At 35.7% G+C, this 18,573-nt stretch overlaps 1 protein-coding gene across 3 annotated transcripts in view; it reads right to left on the minus strand.

Annotated features, from left to right (window-relative positions):
- ANGPT1 (angiopoietin 1) overlaps nt 1-18,573 on the minus strand; it is a 243,328-nt gene that overhangs the window by 72,696 nt on the left and 152,059 nt on the right. For 2 of the 3 annotated variants that reach the window (XM_036338066.1, XM_036338064.1), the window contains exons 3-4: nt 16,440-16,561; nt 5,482-5,714 (exon numbers count right to left, since the gene is read on the minus strand). In XM_036338066.1, the coding sequence (XP_036193959.1) occupies nt 5,482-5,714; nt 16,440-16,561 (355 nt within the window). The remainder of the gene's footprint in view (nt 1-5,481; nt 5,715-16,439; nt 16,562-18,573) is intronic. The other variant, XM_036338065.1, reaches the window with a different exon arrangement.

Below are 18,573 nucleotides of genomic sequence, written 5' to 3' on the forward strand. Positions count from 1 at the left end.
ACACAAACACATTGTGCAGCTGTACAAAAATATTTCTTTCTTCATACTCTTATTCTATAAGGTTTTTTTATTTTTAACATTTTTTTTAACTTTTAAACTTTTTTGGTTAAAAACTAAGACACAGGCACACTGAGGTCTACACATGGTCAGAATCATCGACACCACTCACTGTCTTCCACCTCCACATCTTGTCCCACTGGAGGGCCTTCAGGGTCAGTGACGTGCATGGAGCCATCACCTCCTGTGATAGCCATACCTTCCTCTGGACGCCTCCTGAAGGACCTGCCTGAGGCTCTTCTTGAGGAGGTGCCATTCTTTTCAGAAATATGCCTATGGTAGTTTGCTAGATTTATTCCGTTTTTCTCATTATAGATTTGCTTGTAAACAGATACTGTACCATGAACATTCCTCTCTATTAATAAAATCATTTTGGTGTTGGGGTCCATCTTTTCAAACTTCTTAAGAAGCTTATTGTGGTCTGCAAAAGCTTCTGCAAAAACCTTTCACTGTGAATTTTGGGGGTTCTTCTATTTCTTCTCCTGCAGTTTCCCTTTTCTCTTGTGTCTCCTTCAGCCACTGCATTTCAGTTCCAGTTCCTACAACTCCTCATTAACCAGTTCCTCTGGATCCACCTCTAGGAGATCCTTGATGCCATCCTAATCCACACCCGGGATGAAGTGTTTGCCATCGAAATCTCTTAATCCATGGAAAATCCTTTCAAGTCATGAATGAACCTTTCCAGTGTCTTTTTTCCACATGCCATTCATACTCTTTGGTGACATCACCCCAGGCCCAAGAAAGGTTCTTGATGCAGTCATAAATGTAGTAATCCTTCCACAATTGCATCTGTGTCTTCCTCAGTTGCATCAACAGCTTAGGCAAAGGTTATCCTTTAAAGCTGCCATAATTCCTTGACCCATTGGTTGGATCAAAGAGGTGGTATGTAGAGAGATAAAAAACCACTTTGATATTGGGATAAATATCCTCAATAAAAGAAAAATGTCTGGAAATATTATCAACAATAAGCACAATCTTAAAAAGTATATTATTTCACAAACCATACTTTCCATTTTACTGGCATAGTGATCCAGGAGGACGCCATGGAGGAAGGACTGGGTCATATAAGACTTCTTATCCTCCTATAGCACACTGGCAATATGTGCTTATTGATATGCTTGAAGGCCCTGGGTTCTTACTGTGCCTGATCACAAAGGGTGTCAGTTTGTAGCCTGCGACATTGTCCCCAAGCAAGACTGCTATCATGTCCTTAAAATCCTTGAAGCCTGGTATTGGCTTGGCTTCTTTATGAATAAAAGTCTTTTGTACATCCATTTTCAGAACAGGGAAGTTTCATCCATATTGAATATTTGCTCTGGCAAGTAATTTTCCTCCATAGTCAGCTTATCTGGAGTTTCCAAACATTCTTCAGCTGCCTTCACATCAGCACTCGCACACTCACCACTCACTTGCACATTATTTAATAAATAATGATTCTTGAGTGGTTCAAACTACCCAGAGCTAGCAGTAAATTCAATATCATAGTCAGGTCCAGCCTCTTCTTTCAACAACCTTTTGCTTTGGCTGTGATCATTATGGAGCTTAAAGAGACATGGTTCTGTGCCTAGTCTCCAATCCAGATCATTAGAAGTTTCTCCACATCTCATACAAGCCCTTCTTGAATTTTTCTTAGTCTTGTTGCCTTCTATGAAGTAGATTCTTTGACAGCTTCTGTCATTTTATTCTTGTTCTTCGAGATTGTAGATATGGTGGAATCGGACATGCCTCACTGGTGAGCATTGCCCATTGCTGATTTTCCACTTTCATAATCCTTACATTAATTTCATTTCTATGTCAATCACTCAATGTGGCCCCTTAATGGCAACATTAGCAGTGGAGTTTGATGCTTAGAGGTTAAAATGAACCAAACAACATGAGATCAAATCAAGCACAAAAGAAAATGGTGCAACCAGGAGACCCCATAAACATTATATTCCAACATACTATTTTATAGCAAACTTTTTTATAAGTAAAAAGAGTACACTCTAAAATAACAATTAAAAATATAGTATAGTAAATACATATGCCTGTAGCATAGTCATTTATTAATCATTATCAAGTATTCTGTCGTGTACATAATCATATGTGGTATATTTTATATGACCAGCATCACAGTAGGTTTCTTCACACCAGCATCACCATGAACATGAGTATTGTGTTGCACTATGATGTTGCAATGGCTACAATATCACTAGGCAATAGGAATATTTCAGCTCCATTATGACCACAGTCATACGTGTGGTCCATTGTTGACTGAAACACTGTTATGCAGCACATAACTACACTATAGTTAGGCACTACTTATGGATAGGCAGTGTTTATATAAACCTCTTCTAACTCTTATTACAAACTCATTAGTTGTGTGTTATGATCCCATTTCAGAGATTAAAAAATGGAGGCTAAAAGAAGGTGCTTAGATGATAGTAGTCTGGCATTCTAGAGCATTGTATTCAAACATTTTCCATGAAAAAAATATTTACTTATAGATAGTACTTAATAAATTTGTATTTAATTGAATCTTGTCACTTGGAGAGGAAGGAATGAACTACAGATTAATAAGTCTCTTTGCTTTTATATGCAGTATCTACTATAATCCTTTGCCTATCACTGTGAAGTAGACTAATTTTACTGACTTTATAAATGATGAAATGGTTTCATAATAGTTAAATTAGTTGCCAAGGACAGAAAAAACTCCAAAAAAATCTTCCCTTGCCTTGTATTACATTCAGGCTGTCTCCATAAATAACTGAGTCAAGTTGGAGCTAGAGGACCCTTAGGGTCAATTAAAATTTTTGGCTTTTTAGAGTAAAACATAGTTCATGATGTTTTTGGAAAAAATTTCAAAAGCCTACTCTTTGAATTTTAAAGATACACATTTTGGAAAATTGATGCATTTATTATGATGTAATGATTTAGACATACTTTAATATATTTAAATTTTAAAAACAGAATATTTACATATAATCTTTTGATAAATAATAAATCCATTTGATAAATGAATTTTTTGTCATAAAAGTAGGGAAAAGTTTTACTTATGTGTTTTAGAATTAGAATAAAATAGAAGTTAATTTTAATAACTGATATTTAGCCAGCATTATGCTATTAGTCACTTAAAATTTTAAAGTTACCATAACTAAAGATAATGGTGCCAGTGAAAATAATGATATACAAATAATTAAAATCTTGGTGGAAGCCTTAGTGAGAATCACTTTCCATTTTGTCTCTTATGAGTCCTTAAATAACCAAATATTTAGATAGAATACTTAATTGTGGGATTTATAAAAAGATTAACAAGAAACAAATAAAATCTGTGATTATGAGAATTGGAAAATAGGGCAATAGTCTTACATTAAGATCACAAGTCCTGTAGCTAAATCAGAATTTATTTTAGGATTGTATAATTAAAAAGAAAATAAATATTTAGAGACCTGAAGTTATTAGATAATTTCTGTCTCTATTATTATATTTTTAATATGTTATATCATAGAATAGACACAGTTACTTTTCTCAGACTCTGAGTGGGTGTTATTTATTTTAGAATTGTATCATTAAAGAGAAAATAAATATTTAGAGGTCTGATGTATTAGATGATTTCTGTCTCTATTATTATATTTTAATATGTTATATTATAGAGTAGGCACGGTTACTTTCCTCAGACCCTGAGCATCTATCAGAAGTGCCATCATAACTGTTCAATAAATGTTTCTCGAATTGAACAGATGTTTGGCTGCCTGATGTTGCATCCAAACTCCAAACCTAGCCAAGAATTTTAATTTTGAAGTCATCCCCCAGCTTCTAAAAGTTTAAAGTCACATTTATTAGACAAATACTCAAAGAAGTAAAGATATGATAAGTAGGCAGACATATGAGCTCTGTGAGAATCAACAGGGCCTGATACTTCTAACATCATGAAAAAAACAGAACTACTTAACTCCATGTGCTTTAAGTCTCAGGATGATAAGAAAAATATGTTTTCAATCTTTCCCCAAATGTATTCAGTTCAATATGAGAATAGATATGTCTCATATTAATACTTAATTTCTAAATACTCATGAGCTCTATTAAAATTCCCTGGCAAAATTCTACCATGCTTTCCTTCCAGTGGGCTCTCACTCAAGGTTTTGGCAGGCTCGGACTCATTAGCAGGTTTTTCCTTCCCAGTCTCATTTCTGAGCACACCCTGATGGAGCTCTGGGAACTCACTGTTTAAAAGATATTCTTTACAGAGAGTGGAAAAGGTTTGTGTTGACTATCTAAAGGAGATGTAACTCAGGTAATGGAGTATAATAGAGAAATATGAAAAGTCTTTAAAACAAGATCATGATATGAAGTCATCCTCTGCATCCATATCTATGCACGAACTTATGGAATTGAGCTAATTTTTCATAGAGCTGAAGTCCACTACTGAATTAAAGGAGGCCCCACTTTGGGTCTAGTGCATATGCACACTGAACCATTACGTGACTGGGTCTCCTAAGCCATAGCTTCATGAGAATCATAACTTTCAGATGTAAGTGGTGTTCTCTTTCACTCATCACCATTTACCATTCCATCCACTCTGGGAAAGGCTGATTAGCAAGCAAAACTACAGAAGATGACCTTAAGCTCCAAACTTTGAAGAGCTCTCCTGAGGCTCAGGAGAGGTTCTGCTTAAAGTGGATAAGTACACACAGGCACTGAGTCAATAATTGTTGGGTGGATGGATGGACAGAGGGATGGATGAGACACAGGCCTGCAATATTTCCAATGGTTAAATAGCTCCAGACATTCTAATAATATTGAATTTTTTTATTTCCAAAGACACCCCAGAATAAATATGCCCAGATGCCCTGGTTAGGTCTTTTCCACACACAACTAAGCATTAGTGATACGGGTTTTATAAAGTGTTAATAAAGACTTTTAGTAACAAAAATTCTTGTCCCCTCATAATAGTTTTTAGAAACATCTATATCTCCCTTTCTTTACAGGCAACTCTTCCCTCCCCCTCTCCCCCCGCTTCCAGGAAATAATTAATATTAGTTTTAAAATGGGAACCCTCCTGAAACTCTGTCACTGTTACCTAATATTTAACACTGACTAATTTCTGTCCTATATAATTGTCCAACACCACAACACCAAATATTTGTCTGTGACAGTGTCATAAATTTTATCTAAGGCTAAAAAAGACCAAGAGAGAAAGAAGGAACTAGACAGTTCTTTTAGAAAGATACTGTGAATTCAAAAATTCAAGCTTATGAAAACTTGCTCTGAAGTTAAAAATATGAGAACATTGTCATTGCACACGTTGTCAGATGCTTCTAAAAATAAAGTTCTTTTGTTGCTTTTACACAGCAATCAATGCAACACAGAAAGTTATACTGAATATGTACTTGCTCCATATTAAATAACATATTTACTACCCCAAAGTGAGAAAGAAATTCTTACCACCTTCTTTAGTGAACAGGTTGACGAGGTTATGCACTGTGTCCGTCAGCTCCAGCTGCTGCTTCTGAAGGACACTGTTGTTGGTGGTCGCTCTGTTCAGCTGCTTCCCGAGTTCCTGGATTATATATGTTTGCCGAGTAACCAAGGTTTGGAGAGTCTCCTTCTCTTCCCTTAAGGTGTCCAACTCTTCCTTGTGCTTTCCCTCCAATTCTGAGATTTTATGTTCTAATAAACTACAAGGAAATGAAGAAAAGACTTAGTTTTAAAAATGCTATACAAAAAACTGTGATCCCACTAGTTTTTATGTTTATTTAGTTATAAATATTAATTAGATATTTCACCATAGAAATATTTTGTGAGAGATTCACAATATACATATCTGTCTGTATATTACATATATAATAGAAGTGACATGTCAAATGAAGAATTATTAGACCAATTGGTGTCAGGGTAATTTTTGTTTCCTAACTATAATTTATATCCTGGGGTTTATCTCATATCCAAGATAGCTGACTTGGACCCAAACAATTACAGTCTGGACAAGTTGTATACAGTTTGACTTTCATTAAGGCAATAGTTCTAATAAGAGAGAGGAAAAAAGTATGAACAAAATAGAGAAACTATTTTTTTACTTACTTTGCTTCATTCATTTGGGATTCTTAAAACATTAACAGTGATTAAATTTCACAACAGTTCTGTGGGTTCAGGGAATAGAACATCTACACAGAAACCACGTGACCAGAGAATAAGCTATGTAAAATCACAATAAATTAGTTTTCGTGGGATTTTTGATATCTGCTCCACTATCAGCTTGCTTTATCTTTCAACCTAAGTTTCACAATGAGCCCTAAAAACACACCAATTTCAAAACCACCACATGAATGGTTCCAAAAAGGAAGACCACCAGCTGGTTGCCTGGTCTTACAACAGGGCCTGAGATGTTTTGCTCAGGGCGATGCAGTCTTCCACCGAGAACCTTCTCTCGGGCTCTTCAGAGGACACCCCCCTTGCAGACTGCTCATTAAAATGACAGTGAATGCAGAAGCACTCCTGGACCCTAGCAACTGACTGGAAATAAAAAGCATTTACAGTTTATAGAGTGTATAATGTACTGGTATTCCTTAGAGGAAAAGCCTTATTCAGCTTTCTCAGTTCTGTTTTCAGAAGGGTCCACCAGTTGTTAGTTTACAAGGTGTTATTCAAATGTAACATACCAGACTGGGCACTTAATTTACCTTGGAGAAATACAGCACTGAATCATTTCTATATGTTTTCATAAAAGGGACACTAGGGAATGTTTTAAATTTAATACTTAAATAATAAAACAGAGCATGTTTGAAGAGCCGAATTTTCCAACTCCATATACTGGGAGATGAGCTGGAAGGTCTGATGATCTTTCACACAGATTAAGTGTGAAGATGAGAACTGCTCATGGGCATTCCAGATCTCTGCCAGCAAATCTGTCCTTGAAGAGGATGCGGCACAGAATGTGGCAGGAAAGTGGCCTGTTGAACCAAGGCTGAAAAACACCTGGATGCTTCTGATTATAAGACCCTATTAATTTACAGCACCTTTGGTACCCTTCCCAGATTCACACATGAACATTTTGCATTGAGACCTGGGAAGGGCAGCTCTGTGACTTGTGCAAGAAAAGCAAAGCCAGGCCTCTATTCTGAGTTGCGTTCCTTCTACAGAACAACAGTGAAAGGTGATCAACCCTGACTGAGCCTTAAGCAAATTTGATATAGTAATTTGTGGGAAATGTGATGATCCTTAATATCTTTTTAAATGTTTTTGGAAATGAAAAATTTAGGCAAGGAAATCAGAGTAAGATGAAAGACTATATCTCTAAGGAGTACTGATAGGTATGATCCAGAGCCTTTTAGCATTTTCTTCTGTGTCAATACTTGCTGCTGGAGAACTTGGTGGTTGAAAAACAAAACAAACAAAAAGTATTTCTAATGGCTAAGTGATTAGTGTACGTTTATGGATGTCAGAAGAGGTTTTCTTTGTGCCCATTAATATTTGGCCTTCAGATCTGAGAATTAACCATAATTCACTCTCAGTTTATTTTTAAAATTATTTTCACTTCTCCTAAGACAATGATAAGGTACAAGATGTCCATAATATAGAGTCAATTGACTTATAAGAAAATTGTCTTTTAAATTCATGTTATAGTATACCACCAAGAAACCTCAGAATTAACTATTAAAATGATGATACTTTAAAGATCAAAATGTGGATGCTATAGTCATATACTACTACATAAAAATTCTAAGTCACTATTTTGTTCCTGAAGTCAGATGAGCATTGGCCTTTTAGTCTTCCTACTCAGTAGGTAACATTCTGGTTTGGAAAATAACACGCTATAGTTATAATTTGTATTTATTACTCTCTAAGTGCCAATAGTGCTCTCAGCAAAATGACACTATTATTACTGTTCTAAGGGTTTATTTTTAGAGAGAAAACCTCAAATAAAGCAACAGAAGCTATAAGAAACTTCAATTTCAGACGTAATACTATAAAAAATATTTACACCAATGTTTCTCCACTTTCTACTTTGGATGCATTTCTTGCTCATCAAGAGGACATATAAAGATGGCCACTATCTGAGATGTCAAGAAAGGAGTTTTGTTTGTTTTGCTTTTCAGGATAATTTGGAAAGAGCTGTGAATAGAAAGTTTGTCAAAGAAGTCCTGGTGCCAAAGAACACAATTCTGGACACTGATTTGTGCAAGAATATCCATTTCCTAAAAAGGAGTATACATTTAGTATGCTGGAGGAACCTTAGTTTCCACAATTCACTAAACAATCTTTAATGCACCATGACTACCAGGTATCAAAAGACATCAACATAGCTGTCATCTTAAAATAGCTATTCATGTAAAGAAGGGGTTGCTCATACAAGCAGAAGCCTGTTCTGCATCACAGACATGGCACAGAATTTGAAATGAAATATATGCATAAAAATAATATGCATGTAAACTACAAGCAAAAATAATATGCATGGAAACCTATGACAATGTTTTCCATATGGCAGGTCTTACCAGTTATTTATCTCTTCCCATTTTTTTCTCATCTAATTTCTTCATTTGGAATTCCTTTAATAACTTTTGAACTCTAGCAATTCTCCACTAACCTTATTTGTTAGGTGTAACCTTTATAATAATAATAACTTTTTAGAGTTATTCAGGCAAGACTGATCTCTTCTTGACACTTCCATTTTCTTTGATACTGCTCATCCCTCCCTTCTGTCTTCTCTTTATATTTGGCTTCCAGAAAACTATTTGCTTTTGATATTTCTCATCCATTGGTTATTATCTACTTGGGAAGTCAGCCCTTCCTCTTCACTATTTCCAAAATGGTTTAAATCCAAAACTTTCTTGCCAGAAAAATGCATATACTATCTCTTCTTATTAATTACATTGTTGAAATATACCATTATAGTTGTGTAGTATTTTAAAACTCTTATCTACTTTGATTCTGAAAGCAATATAGAGATATGGAATGAGTAGCTATTACAAACCTCAGTTTATAGGTACTAATCTAAAACACTTTGTCCAAAACTGTGCACATATTGTGTCAAAACCAAAATAAAAAGCTATGTCTTCTAACTCATCAAATTAGAAATCTACCCACAACATCCCAGTGTTGGGACAATGAGCATTCGAGTCTCATCTCTTTAACTTAGAATAATATAAGTTCTACCTTTTTCCACCCATTTACAATTTTTTATTGATTAAGGTATTATATATGTGTCCTTTTCCTCCCATTCCCCGCCCCCCGCCCCCATTCATGCCCTCACTCCCCTGGTGTCTGTGTCCATTAGTGATGCTTATATGCTTGCATACAAGTCCTTTGGTTGATCAAACCACAGAGGGAAGGTAGGGGAGGGTGGGGGTGAGGGGAGAGATCACCCATTTACATTTTATGAGGAATCAGGGCATCACCTTTACATCATCTCCTTATTTGCTGCTCTTCATCTGGTTATTCTGGGAGTTTGCTTTCACAATATTTCAACATTTTCATCTTTCACATGTATAAAAAACAAACGACTTAGCAAGTCAAGTTTTATTTTTAATCTCAACTGTCATTTTCTTAAACACTGCTCTGCCTTAATAGCTCTGCCATTAAATTTAATTTTCTTACTCAATATATGGATCCTATCCCATTTTGTCCTGAAGCCTTTTATTGGTTCTCTAACATTTTCCCTATTCACCTCAGATAGGCAAAAACACCTCTATATGTAAACCTCGACCTGAAGGACATTACAGCTCCAGTGCCCTAACATTAGATAAGCAAAGCATATTTCCTGTGATGATGGCCTTTAGCAAAACGTTTAGTTTAGGTTTCTATGTATAATCCAAAACCTGATGTTGATCCCAAACTCCAGCTTACTGTTTCCTAGAGTACATTCGTATTTTTATCAGTTATGAGTTCCAGTGTTAAGGTTTTGAAAAGCCTAAATTAAATAAACACTTTTTATTAAGATGCAGTTTTTAGAATTAGTGTTCCATGGAACAGCAACTTAAGAAACTGTGCACTTACATCCTAATATACAAATCGAGCTACAAATGTAAAGACAGGGTTTCTCACAGGATTCTCAGGACTTCCTGTTTCCCATCTTTCTGCAAACACTTTGAGAAGAGACATATATAGGATTTTGGCACTTCACTTCTAGCTTGAGGCAGAGGTGCACTTTAATGAAGAATAAAATAAACAAAGTGATCTAGGTCTTGAACCTCAGCAAAGGGTCCTAATTGAATGTATACAAAGCCTTACTTAAAGTTTTTGGTTAACTTTTTCTCCTCAGTCCACAGCTTGCCCCCTCCCACATATCTTATTGGAAATATTTCAAATCATTGAACACATCTTGAAGCTTTCACAGAAAAAGCTCTCCCTTTCAAATTGTTTCCCACAATAGAGTTCTTAACATAGCAGCCAGTGAATTCACAGCGGTGACAGCTGCCTAAGCTCTATGTGTGTAAATATAGCTCTTAGACAAGGGGGAAGATGTGAAAATATAGAAATCTTCTCATTTTATCTGTCTGGACCTACTTACAGATGTTTCCATTTTTAACTTTTATTTTGAAAATGTAGTGTCAACTTGTGTTGCAAATAGGATTTTAAAAAGTGATATTTCTTCTTCAAAGAGGGTATATAGTAAATTCAGATTAAATTTATACTTTCAATTTATACTTCTACAAAACAAATTCTCTCTAAAAATATGAAGTTAATTATTGCGATTCAAATGAGGACAGAAGTATAGATTAGTACAAGTGAACATTGGCAGATACATGTTTTAAAGTTTTGGAATAAATAAGGATAAGTTAAATATGTTGTAAAAGCCAGAAATCAAGAGGAAAATAAAAGATACACTTCATGGCATAAAAATGTATATTTCTATAAAAATAGTTTGAACAATAAATGACTGATTAGAGAAAATATTTGCTACATACATGAAAAACTTTAGCATTCATTACAGAGCTTATATGAGTTAATAAAGCAAAGATAAGGCTAATCAGAGATAAAGAAATGCAAATGGTCATAAACGTGAAAAGGCACACAAGCTAACCTCTCAGATAGAAAAGATTAATAGAATGGCTAGCAGGGTTTGGAGAAATTAGGAGGCACACGCATTCTTGCGGATAATGTAAAATTATAGTACATCTATGGCAATGAATGAGGAATATCTGTATATAGTTACATGTGTAATATATTCATGATATATTTTTATGAAGTAGAAATAAACTCAGCATTTAAAAATAGTTACAATCTATACCCATGCATCATATAAACAAGTACTTGTTTGTGTATGTGTGCAATTGTGTAAGGGTGTGTGTCTGTGAAAACACACATATATATGTATGCTCTATATACTGCCGTATATCTTAGCATTCACAGAAAAAGTCTGAAAGAATAAGCACCAATCTGCTAATCTGTTGATGATTCTTGGCAGGGGTTGCTGGTGATGGAGATATGGAATTAGGGAGACTTTGATTTTCAATTGTTACACTTCCACATAATTTAATGTTTAAATCAAGTGTGTTACTTTTTTTATTAATTAAGAGATATGTGGAAAACAGTCATGAATCTAGAATGGCCTGGGAAGATGCTGTCTAGAGATTTAAAAATTGGGCTGAATTACTGAACCTCAGAATGTGGGCTGATAATTTTAGGTGCCATGCAATGGGCTTTTGGAATAAGGGTTAAAGCACCATCTCTATTTTATCTATGTTAAGAACAATTAATATATTTATGGTATTTAATGTGAACTATGTGATTTGTATTTTTCATAAAATATATTTTTCAGCTGTGTGTGTGTGTGTGTGTGTGTGTGTGTACAGAGAATGACATCTGTTGGGATAGAACTACTGGAACATTTACCACCACTTCTTCATTCATTCAACATTCAAAAAGCATTTGATACTATATATACTTTCTGTAGAGAATTGTGCCTGAGAGCATGAAGACGAAGATAAATAAACACAGCCTTCGTGTTCCGGAAGTTCACACCCTAATAGTAGAGAGATAGATAAATACGCACACATATTACAATGTGATTGGATAAGTGAAATAATAGGGAAAAAACAAGGTACAGTGTTATCACATAAGGTGTCATGAATAAGTCTATTTGACAGAGTCAGAGGAGGGTTCTTAGAGGGGAAAACATCTGCAGTAACATCTGAGTTTGAAGGGTGGACAGAAATTTGTGAGTTGAAAAAGAACTGCAGGGCATTCCAGATAAGTGAAACATTATTTCTGAAATAACATCAAGCCTCCAGTGTGATACTAACAATTGGCATAATTCACACTTACTGTGTGTGTCAGGCACTCTTGTCAGTGCATTATATGCATTAACTCAATCTCTCATCAAGTCCATGCACTACTATTTTCATCACCCTTATGTTACAAATTAGAAAAGTAAAGCACAGAGAGTTTAAGTAACTTGCTGAAAGTCACACAAATAATATGTAGCAGAGTCGGTTTTAACAGGATCAAGGAAAATTGAAATTCAGGCAGTCTGGCCTCTGAGCTCATACTCTTAGCTGTCAGATCATACTTTATAAAATTTAAGAAGGCCTGTGGATGTGAGGCTGTAAAATTAGGATTACAATGATCAAGGACTAGGTTCTATGCTAAAGAACTTGAGCTTTCTTCAGTCAGTACAGAGAATCATCAGGGAGTTGGCAGATGCTGTCTAGAGATTTAAAAGTTGGGTGGAATTAGTGTGTGGGGTACTTAAACAAAAGGGGGAATTAATCCAACTTGGGTTTTGAAAAGAAGGCTGTGGCAGAGCTCTGGGTGACAGGTTTGAGAGGCAGTAAGCCTTAAGGCACAGAGGTTACCGCAAAGGCCAAGGAAAGAATTAATAGGAGTTTGATCTAAGACACAGTCAGTGAAAACAGAAAGAACAGGATGAATTGGAAAAATATTTAGGAGATGCAACTGAGCACCAACAGTCATTATTGAGTTGTAAGGAATCAGAGCAAGGAAAGAATTAAGAATGCCCTTAGATTTCTAGTTTGATTCAGAATTGTTCCACTGTCACATCCTAAGGCTAACAAAATTTAAATTTAAAAAATTATGTGCATTAAATTCATTTTTAAAAGCATGAGAGGAGAAAAATATATTCTATTAAATCAGTATCTGCAGGTGTCCCATTTAGGATGTATAGACTAGAGCAACATAAATTTAAATACTTTTACTTGATCCCTTCTATATACAACTAACATAATTCAACCTAATTTAATGCTAAAAGTTAGAAAGACTTTACTTCAGTATTTTGTGAAGAACTTATCAAATGGAAGATAGCTTTAATGAATAAGACTGTGATTTAACATTTCATTTTTTTGGTCAGATTAGGTACTAAGAAATCAATATTTTATCATGCCATTGTAATACATTGTTTGTAAGGTATAACTCAGTATCTTGAAATTATACACATTTCAATCATTTAAATTAATTAACATAATAACTTTCCATAAACTCCAGCTAGAAGATAGATTAGGCTTGTCAAAGAAGTTCCGTGAATTCCCAAGGTAAAATAAATAGTTTATATTTCCTACTCCAGTATTAGGAGGAATAAATAATGATCTATAAAGCAATAGGCCAAAAACAACTGGCCTAGTCCTGTCCTCAAATTTATATTTGTTTGTGTTAAGAGGAAAAGTTGACAACCACATCAATTAATCTTGAAGCTGCATCATGTTGGAAAAATATTTTTCTAATAATTAAGACAAAGTGTCATCATGTACTTGAACCCTAATGCTGTCATACACTAACTGTTTGGTCATAGGCAAGTTACTTGACCTATGTGAACTCCAGTTTCTTTATATATAAAATGGGAATAATAATAAATGCTTTGAAGAATTAGTTGGAGGAAATAGTATGCTTACACTATGTTAATACACCTGGCACAGATGTTAGATAGCCGGGCAGCAGATAGTTTTGCTAAAATTATGTCAGAATGACCATGACATGTGCAGTTTCACTTCACTCTGGATGGTCCTACTAAATATTTCCCTAGTCCTCACTCTGCTTATTAAACACAAGTATCAAGGAAATCCAAATGCTCCATCTTTGTATACATGGAATGTTGATGTCCCTTCCTGTTATAGCTGATCGAGGCAGAAGAATTTCTTCTGGAATATATTTTCACCTGGCTGTGCTCCCACATTGGAAGAAGTTGGGATTAAGTGAGAGATGGGGAGGTGCCTTGAAACCTGGTCAGTTAACCAAACCTTTAGAGCAAATTATCAATATATATATTTGGTTCAGCTGAAGGAATTTGCATTATGGCATCTTTCCCTGCTCACCCCTCTTTTCTATTATTTTGAGCAGAAGTGGGCAGGAAACATACTGGAGGGATCCAATAGAAGTTAACAATTATATGTCACATTCTGTGGTCAAACCAACCTTCTGTGTGTAAGATAAATATTAATGCTTCCCATTTCTTGGGTTCTTGGTTGTATAATTGCAACTATGTGGACCAGTTACTCATCTCTTCCTTCCAAGTGCTGTTTCCTTGAGGTAAGAAACAAAACCAAGTGGTGGATTAGCATCCAACAAAAGAAAAAAGGTCCTAAAGAAAGCAAACTGGAAGGAAGCTTCTTGGTGTCACTACCACTAGATTGTTAGGAAAACAAATAGTAGAAAAAAACGTTGTTAAATGTATTCCTGCTTTGTGCCTTTTGCTGTTTAGGGGATAAAGAAGTGAATCTAAGGAGGCCCAAAATCCATTTGCAACCTTACAAGTGATGCATTTAATTTGTCAGGATGTAAATCAGCAGGACCTCTCAGCATGATCATGTAGTATAATCCTGTTCATAAAATATTCCTCCTTATTTTGCCAAAGAAGCAGTGGACCTTCCCAAGCGCCAGCTCACCCAAATGGCAGCTACGGCCCCATCCGACTCAAACTGGTAAGTCACTCACCCAGACACAACCGCTGACATTCCCTGGGGAGGAAGCAAAGCTTAATTTAGATAATCGCCTTTGCAAGTGTATTAGCTGATCCAAACCAGACCTGACTGTCTGAAGACATGTTGTTCCTACATTTCAGAGATGCTTCAATGTAGAAATTGCTTCTTTTTCTTTTGGAGGATTAATTCATTTATGGAATAGGTAGGGAAGACCAATAAGCTATTTTAAAATATATCAAACAGCTTCATATTTGACTTTGACCTTGTACCCACTTGAATGGGCCGGGGTCCCACGTTTCTGTGTTTGGCAGAGTTCCTCTAATTCTGTCACATGAAAATAACAATAACAATAAACACAATAGGGAAAGTATGCTATATATCACAAATGGGTACTTTCGGTTCCTAAAAAGACAAACTCTCTTTCTAAGTGGTTCATGGAAGAATATGCCCGGTTTAAGAATAGATATACCCCCAGCACTCCATTGCACACAATGTATCCTTCAACAGGAAGACACAGACAACTACAGAGATAGGACAACTGTCAGGAGATACAGCACACCAGCAGAAAAACACCCCCAGAAACCACACATGAGGGAATGTCATGACTGAGGGTCAAAAGGAAAGGGGTGTAGAGCAGGAATAAAAGATGCATGCTTTTGTCAGCAGGAGCACACAACTGATTTTCTAATTAGAACATGAATCCCCGAGTTTATTGTGAAATATCTCTGTTGCCAGAAAATGGAATTGTTATAGTTCTGAAAAAATATCATTAACAATAAACAGTGTGACTTATACATAGAGGAAACCCTGAATTATCCATAGAAGTTAGCAATCAATGAGGGGAAAGTTCCTTGGAGTAGCCATGTACTAGTATATGCTTGGTCAGGAGTCCGACTCCTTGAGAGGTGGGATGCATGGCAGCCTCTTCCACCTGAGCAGCAGTGGATTTCCAAACACGACTTAGCTTTACTTATGGAATAGAGATAACTTTTAAAAAATATTTTTTATTGCTTTTAAAGAGGAAGGGAGAGATAGAAACAGCAATAATGAGAGAAAGTCATTGATGGGCTGCTTCCTGCATGCCCCCCCCCCCACCGGGGGGATCAAGCCTGCAACCCGGGCATGCACCCCACCCTGAATGGGAATCCAACCTTGACCTCCATAGGTGGATGCTCAATCACTGCGCCATACCCGCCAAGCAAAACAGAGAACAACTTTTAAGCAGTTTCCCTTAAAAAAGAACATTCCATGTTGAGAATTCCATAGTAGGAAATGATACCAGGTGTTATATCAAGAATCATGATGGAAAGACAAAAACTGCAAAATGATCCAGAGTCAGGGTATATGAGGAGGGAGGGAAAGAGAGAGACAGACAGCTCTCCTTTGTTTTTATACTCAAAATTAATTTGGCCCCATGTTTTCCTTTTCTTTTACTTTTCCCAAACCACTTCAAATTATTGTTGTTGTTTTTTAAACAGAGAGGTGGCGGATATAAGTCATGTTTAAATAATTTTGGAATACAGCAATCCTCACCTGTTTTTCTCCTGAATCTTTAGGATTTCATTTGTCTGTTGAAGAAGTTGCTTCTCTAGCTTGTATGTTGATAATGAATTCTCCAGCAGTTGTATTTCAAGTCGGGATGTTTGATTTAGCATCTGAGGTTAAAAGATAAAAACATTTCAGACTTCCATCGCAAAGAGTAAAAACAATTATTTTGGGTTTTTACTTAGTTGTATTTTCTTTTAAATTAAAATTTCTTCCAGAATATTTAATTGAATGGTCTACATCCTATAAATTAATGTTTTACATGTCTCTTAAACATTATATTCATTTGAGATTGAGGTTGAAATTGAATGAAAAAACTGAGTTGTTAAACCTATTTTCATATTTAAAATTTTGTGTCCTGAATCCCTAGATATTTCACTGTTTTAGTTGCTTTATACATATTATCATCAATATTTACAAGTGAAAAAATGAGTTTTAGTACAAAGTCTTAGATATTGTGAATAATTAAGAATAATTAATAGGAATGTAATATATGCCTGCCTGGACCTATCACCTTACATAAACCAATTAGAAATATTTTATGACATAGTTCAGCCAGGTTCATGATCACACATTTATTGAACACCTATGTTAGGGCACGTCAGCCCTTCCAGATATCATTTGGGCACCTGTTGAAGGAGGAATTATCATCATCACTTTACAAAAGAGGAAATATGTTCAGAAAGAGGCTAAAATCCACACAGGAACCAAGGGAAGAACTGCGTTTCAAACACATATAGTGTGACTCTAATTTTAATGCTCTACACAGAAAACTAAGAAGAGGGAGAGGCAAACTACTCTATTCTGGGGACTTAACCTGAAGAGATGAAGTGACCAGGAACCCATGTCACACTGAAGATAGACTGTAGTTTTCTCTTCAACTGCACTACAGTGGGTCCTCTAGAAATTGTAAATATTTGACTCATCTGTAATCATGAAGGCTCACGTTGCTAGTTGATCATATAACATGATTCTGTGAGTCCTGAACCCAAACAGTCATCTTCTGAGCAAACACCATGTACTCCAGTTCTAGAAGATATCTTCAAACTGTGCCAATGTCCTTGTCCCTCCCTATCTCTGTCCTGCCCCCACCCCCTTCTTCCTTAAGGGAGGTAAAAAGGTCAAGGAAGAGGTATAATTCATTTTTAAAGCTCCCATGTCACTTGAAAACTTTTGTAACCATCCCATTTTTTGCTACAGCTACTTATTCTGTAGCAGATCTAAACCTATGCAAATGCACATAGAAAACCTTTTAAAAATAGACTGACGTGACCAGGGTTGGGCTTGGGCTACAGGAAGTTGTGGAGGAAGGAGACAAATTTTTAGGGGAGCAGGATAGGAACTAGTGTGAGAGAGAGGCAATTACTTCAGTTGCAAACTAGAAGGTGGTGTCAAAAAACTCAGTAATCAAGATAAAAATATTTTAATACAACATTTTGAAAGAGCAAAATTAAAGCCAAAAAAAATCCATGTTGAACATAGTATAATTTTAAAATAAAAAGGACCTCTTTCTGAATATGCATGACTCAGTTTTGCATGACTTTCTTTCACTCCGCTCACCCGAGTCCCAGTGCTGCTGGGCATGGGGTGCAGGATTGGTGTGGGGTGGATAAAGAAGAGAATAGTGAGATGGAGCATTTGCACTTTAAAAAAATTTTAAGGGATATGATTCAGTTACATAGTTGTTATGAGAATGGATCTGAAAGCCTGTCTAAAAGTTACTACAACCTATCAAAACTTATATTTGTGGAGTGCTTTAGAGTTTTAAAACATATTTTACTATTCTGAGTCATTTCCTTTGAGAGAAAACAGAAGCAAGAAGACCTGGGATTTGAAGACAGAGTTAGTAACAGCGCAGAGGGGGAAAATGATAGCGAATATAAAGACTGTGATATACAAAATATAACTTTCAATTATTAAACATAGTTTTGTGCAGGCAAGTTTTTGTGTTTATTAACTGGAATGATTATCAAATAATTACATAGGGGATTAGATGGCTGTATCTTTTGGTGACACTGGTGGTCACAGAGAAAACAGTAAATATTGAATAAACAAAGGGTCCATTGTCTCATTGAATCAAGCTTTTCATAAGCCATGAAATAAAATATGTTCTTCTTTATTC

The sequence above is a fragment of the Myotis myotis genome, unplaced genomic scaffold, assembly GCF_014108235.1.
Source record: "Myotis myotis isolate mMyoMyo1 unplaced genomic scaffold, mMyoMyo1.p scaffold_m19_p_16, whole genome shotgun sequence".
Classification (NCBI taxonomy): Eukaryota; Metazoa; Chordata; class Mammalia; order Chiroptera; family Vespertilionidae; genus Myotis; species Myotis myotis.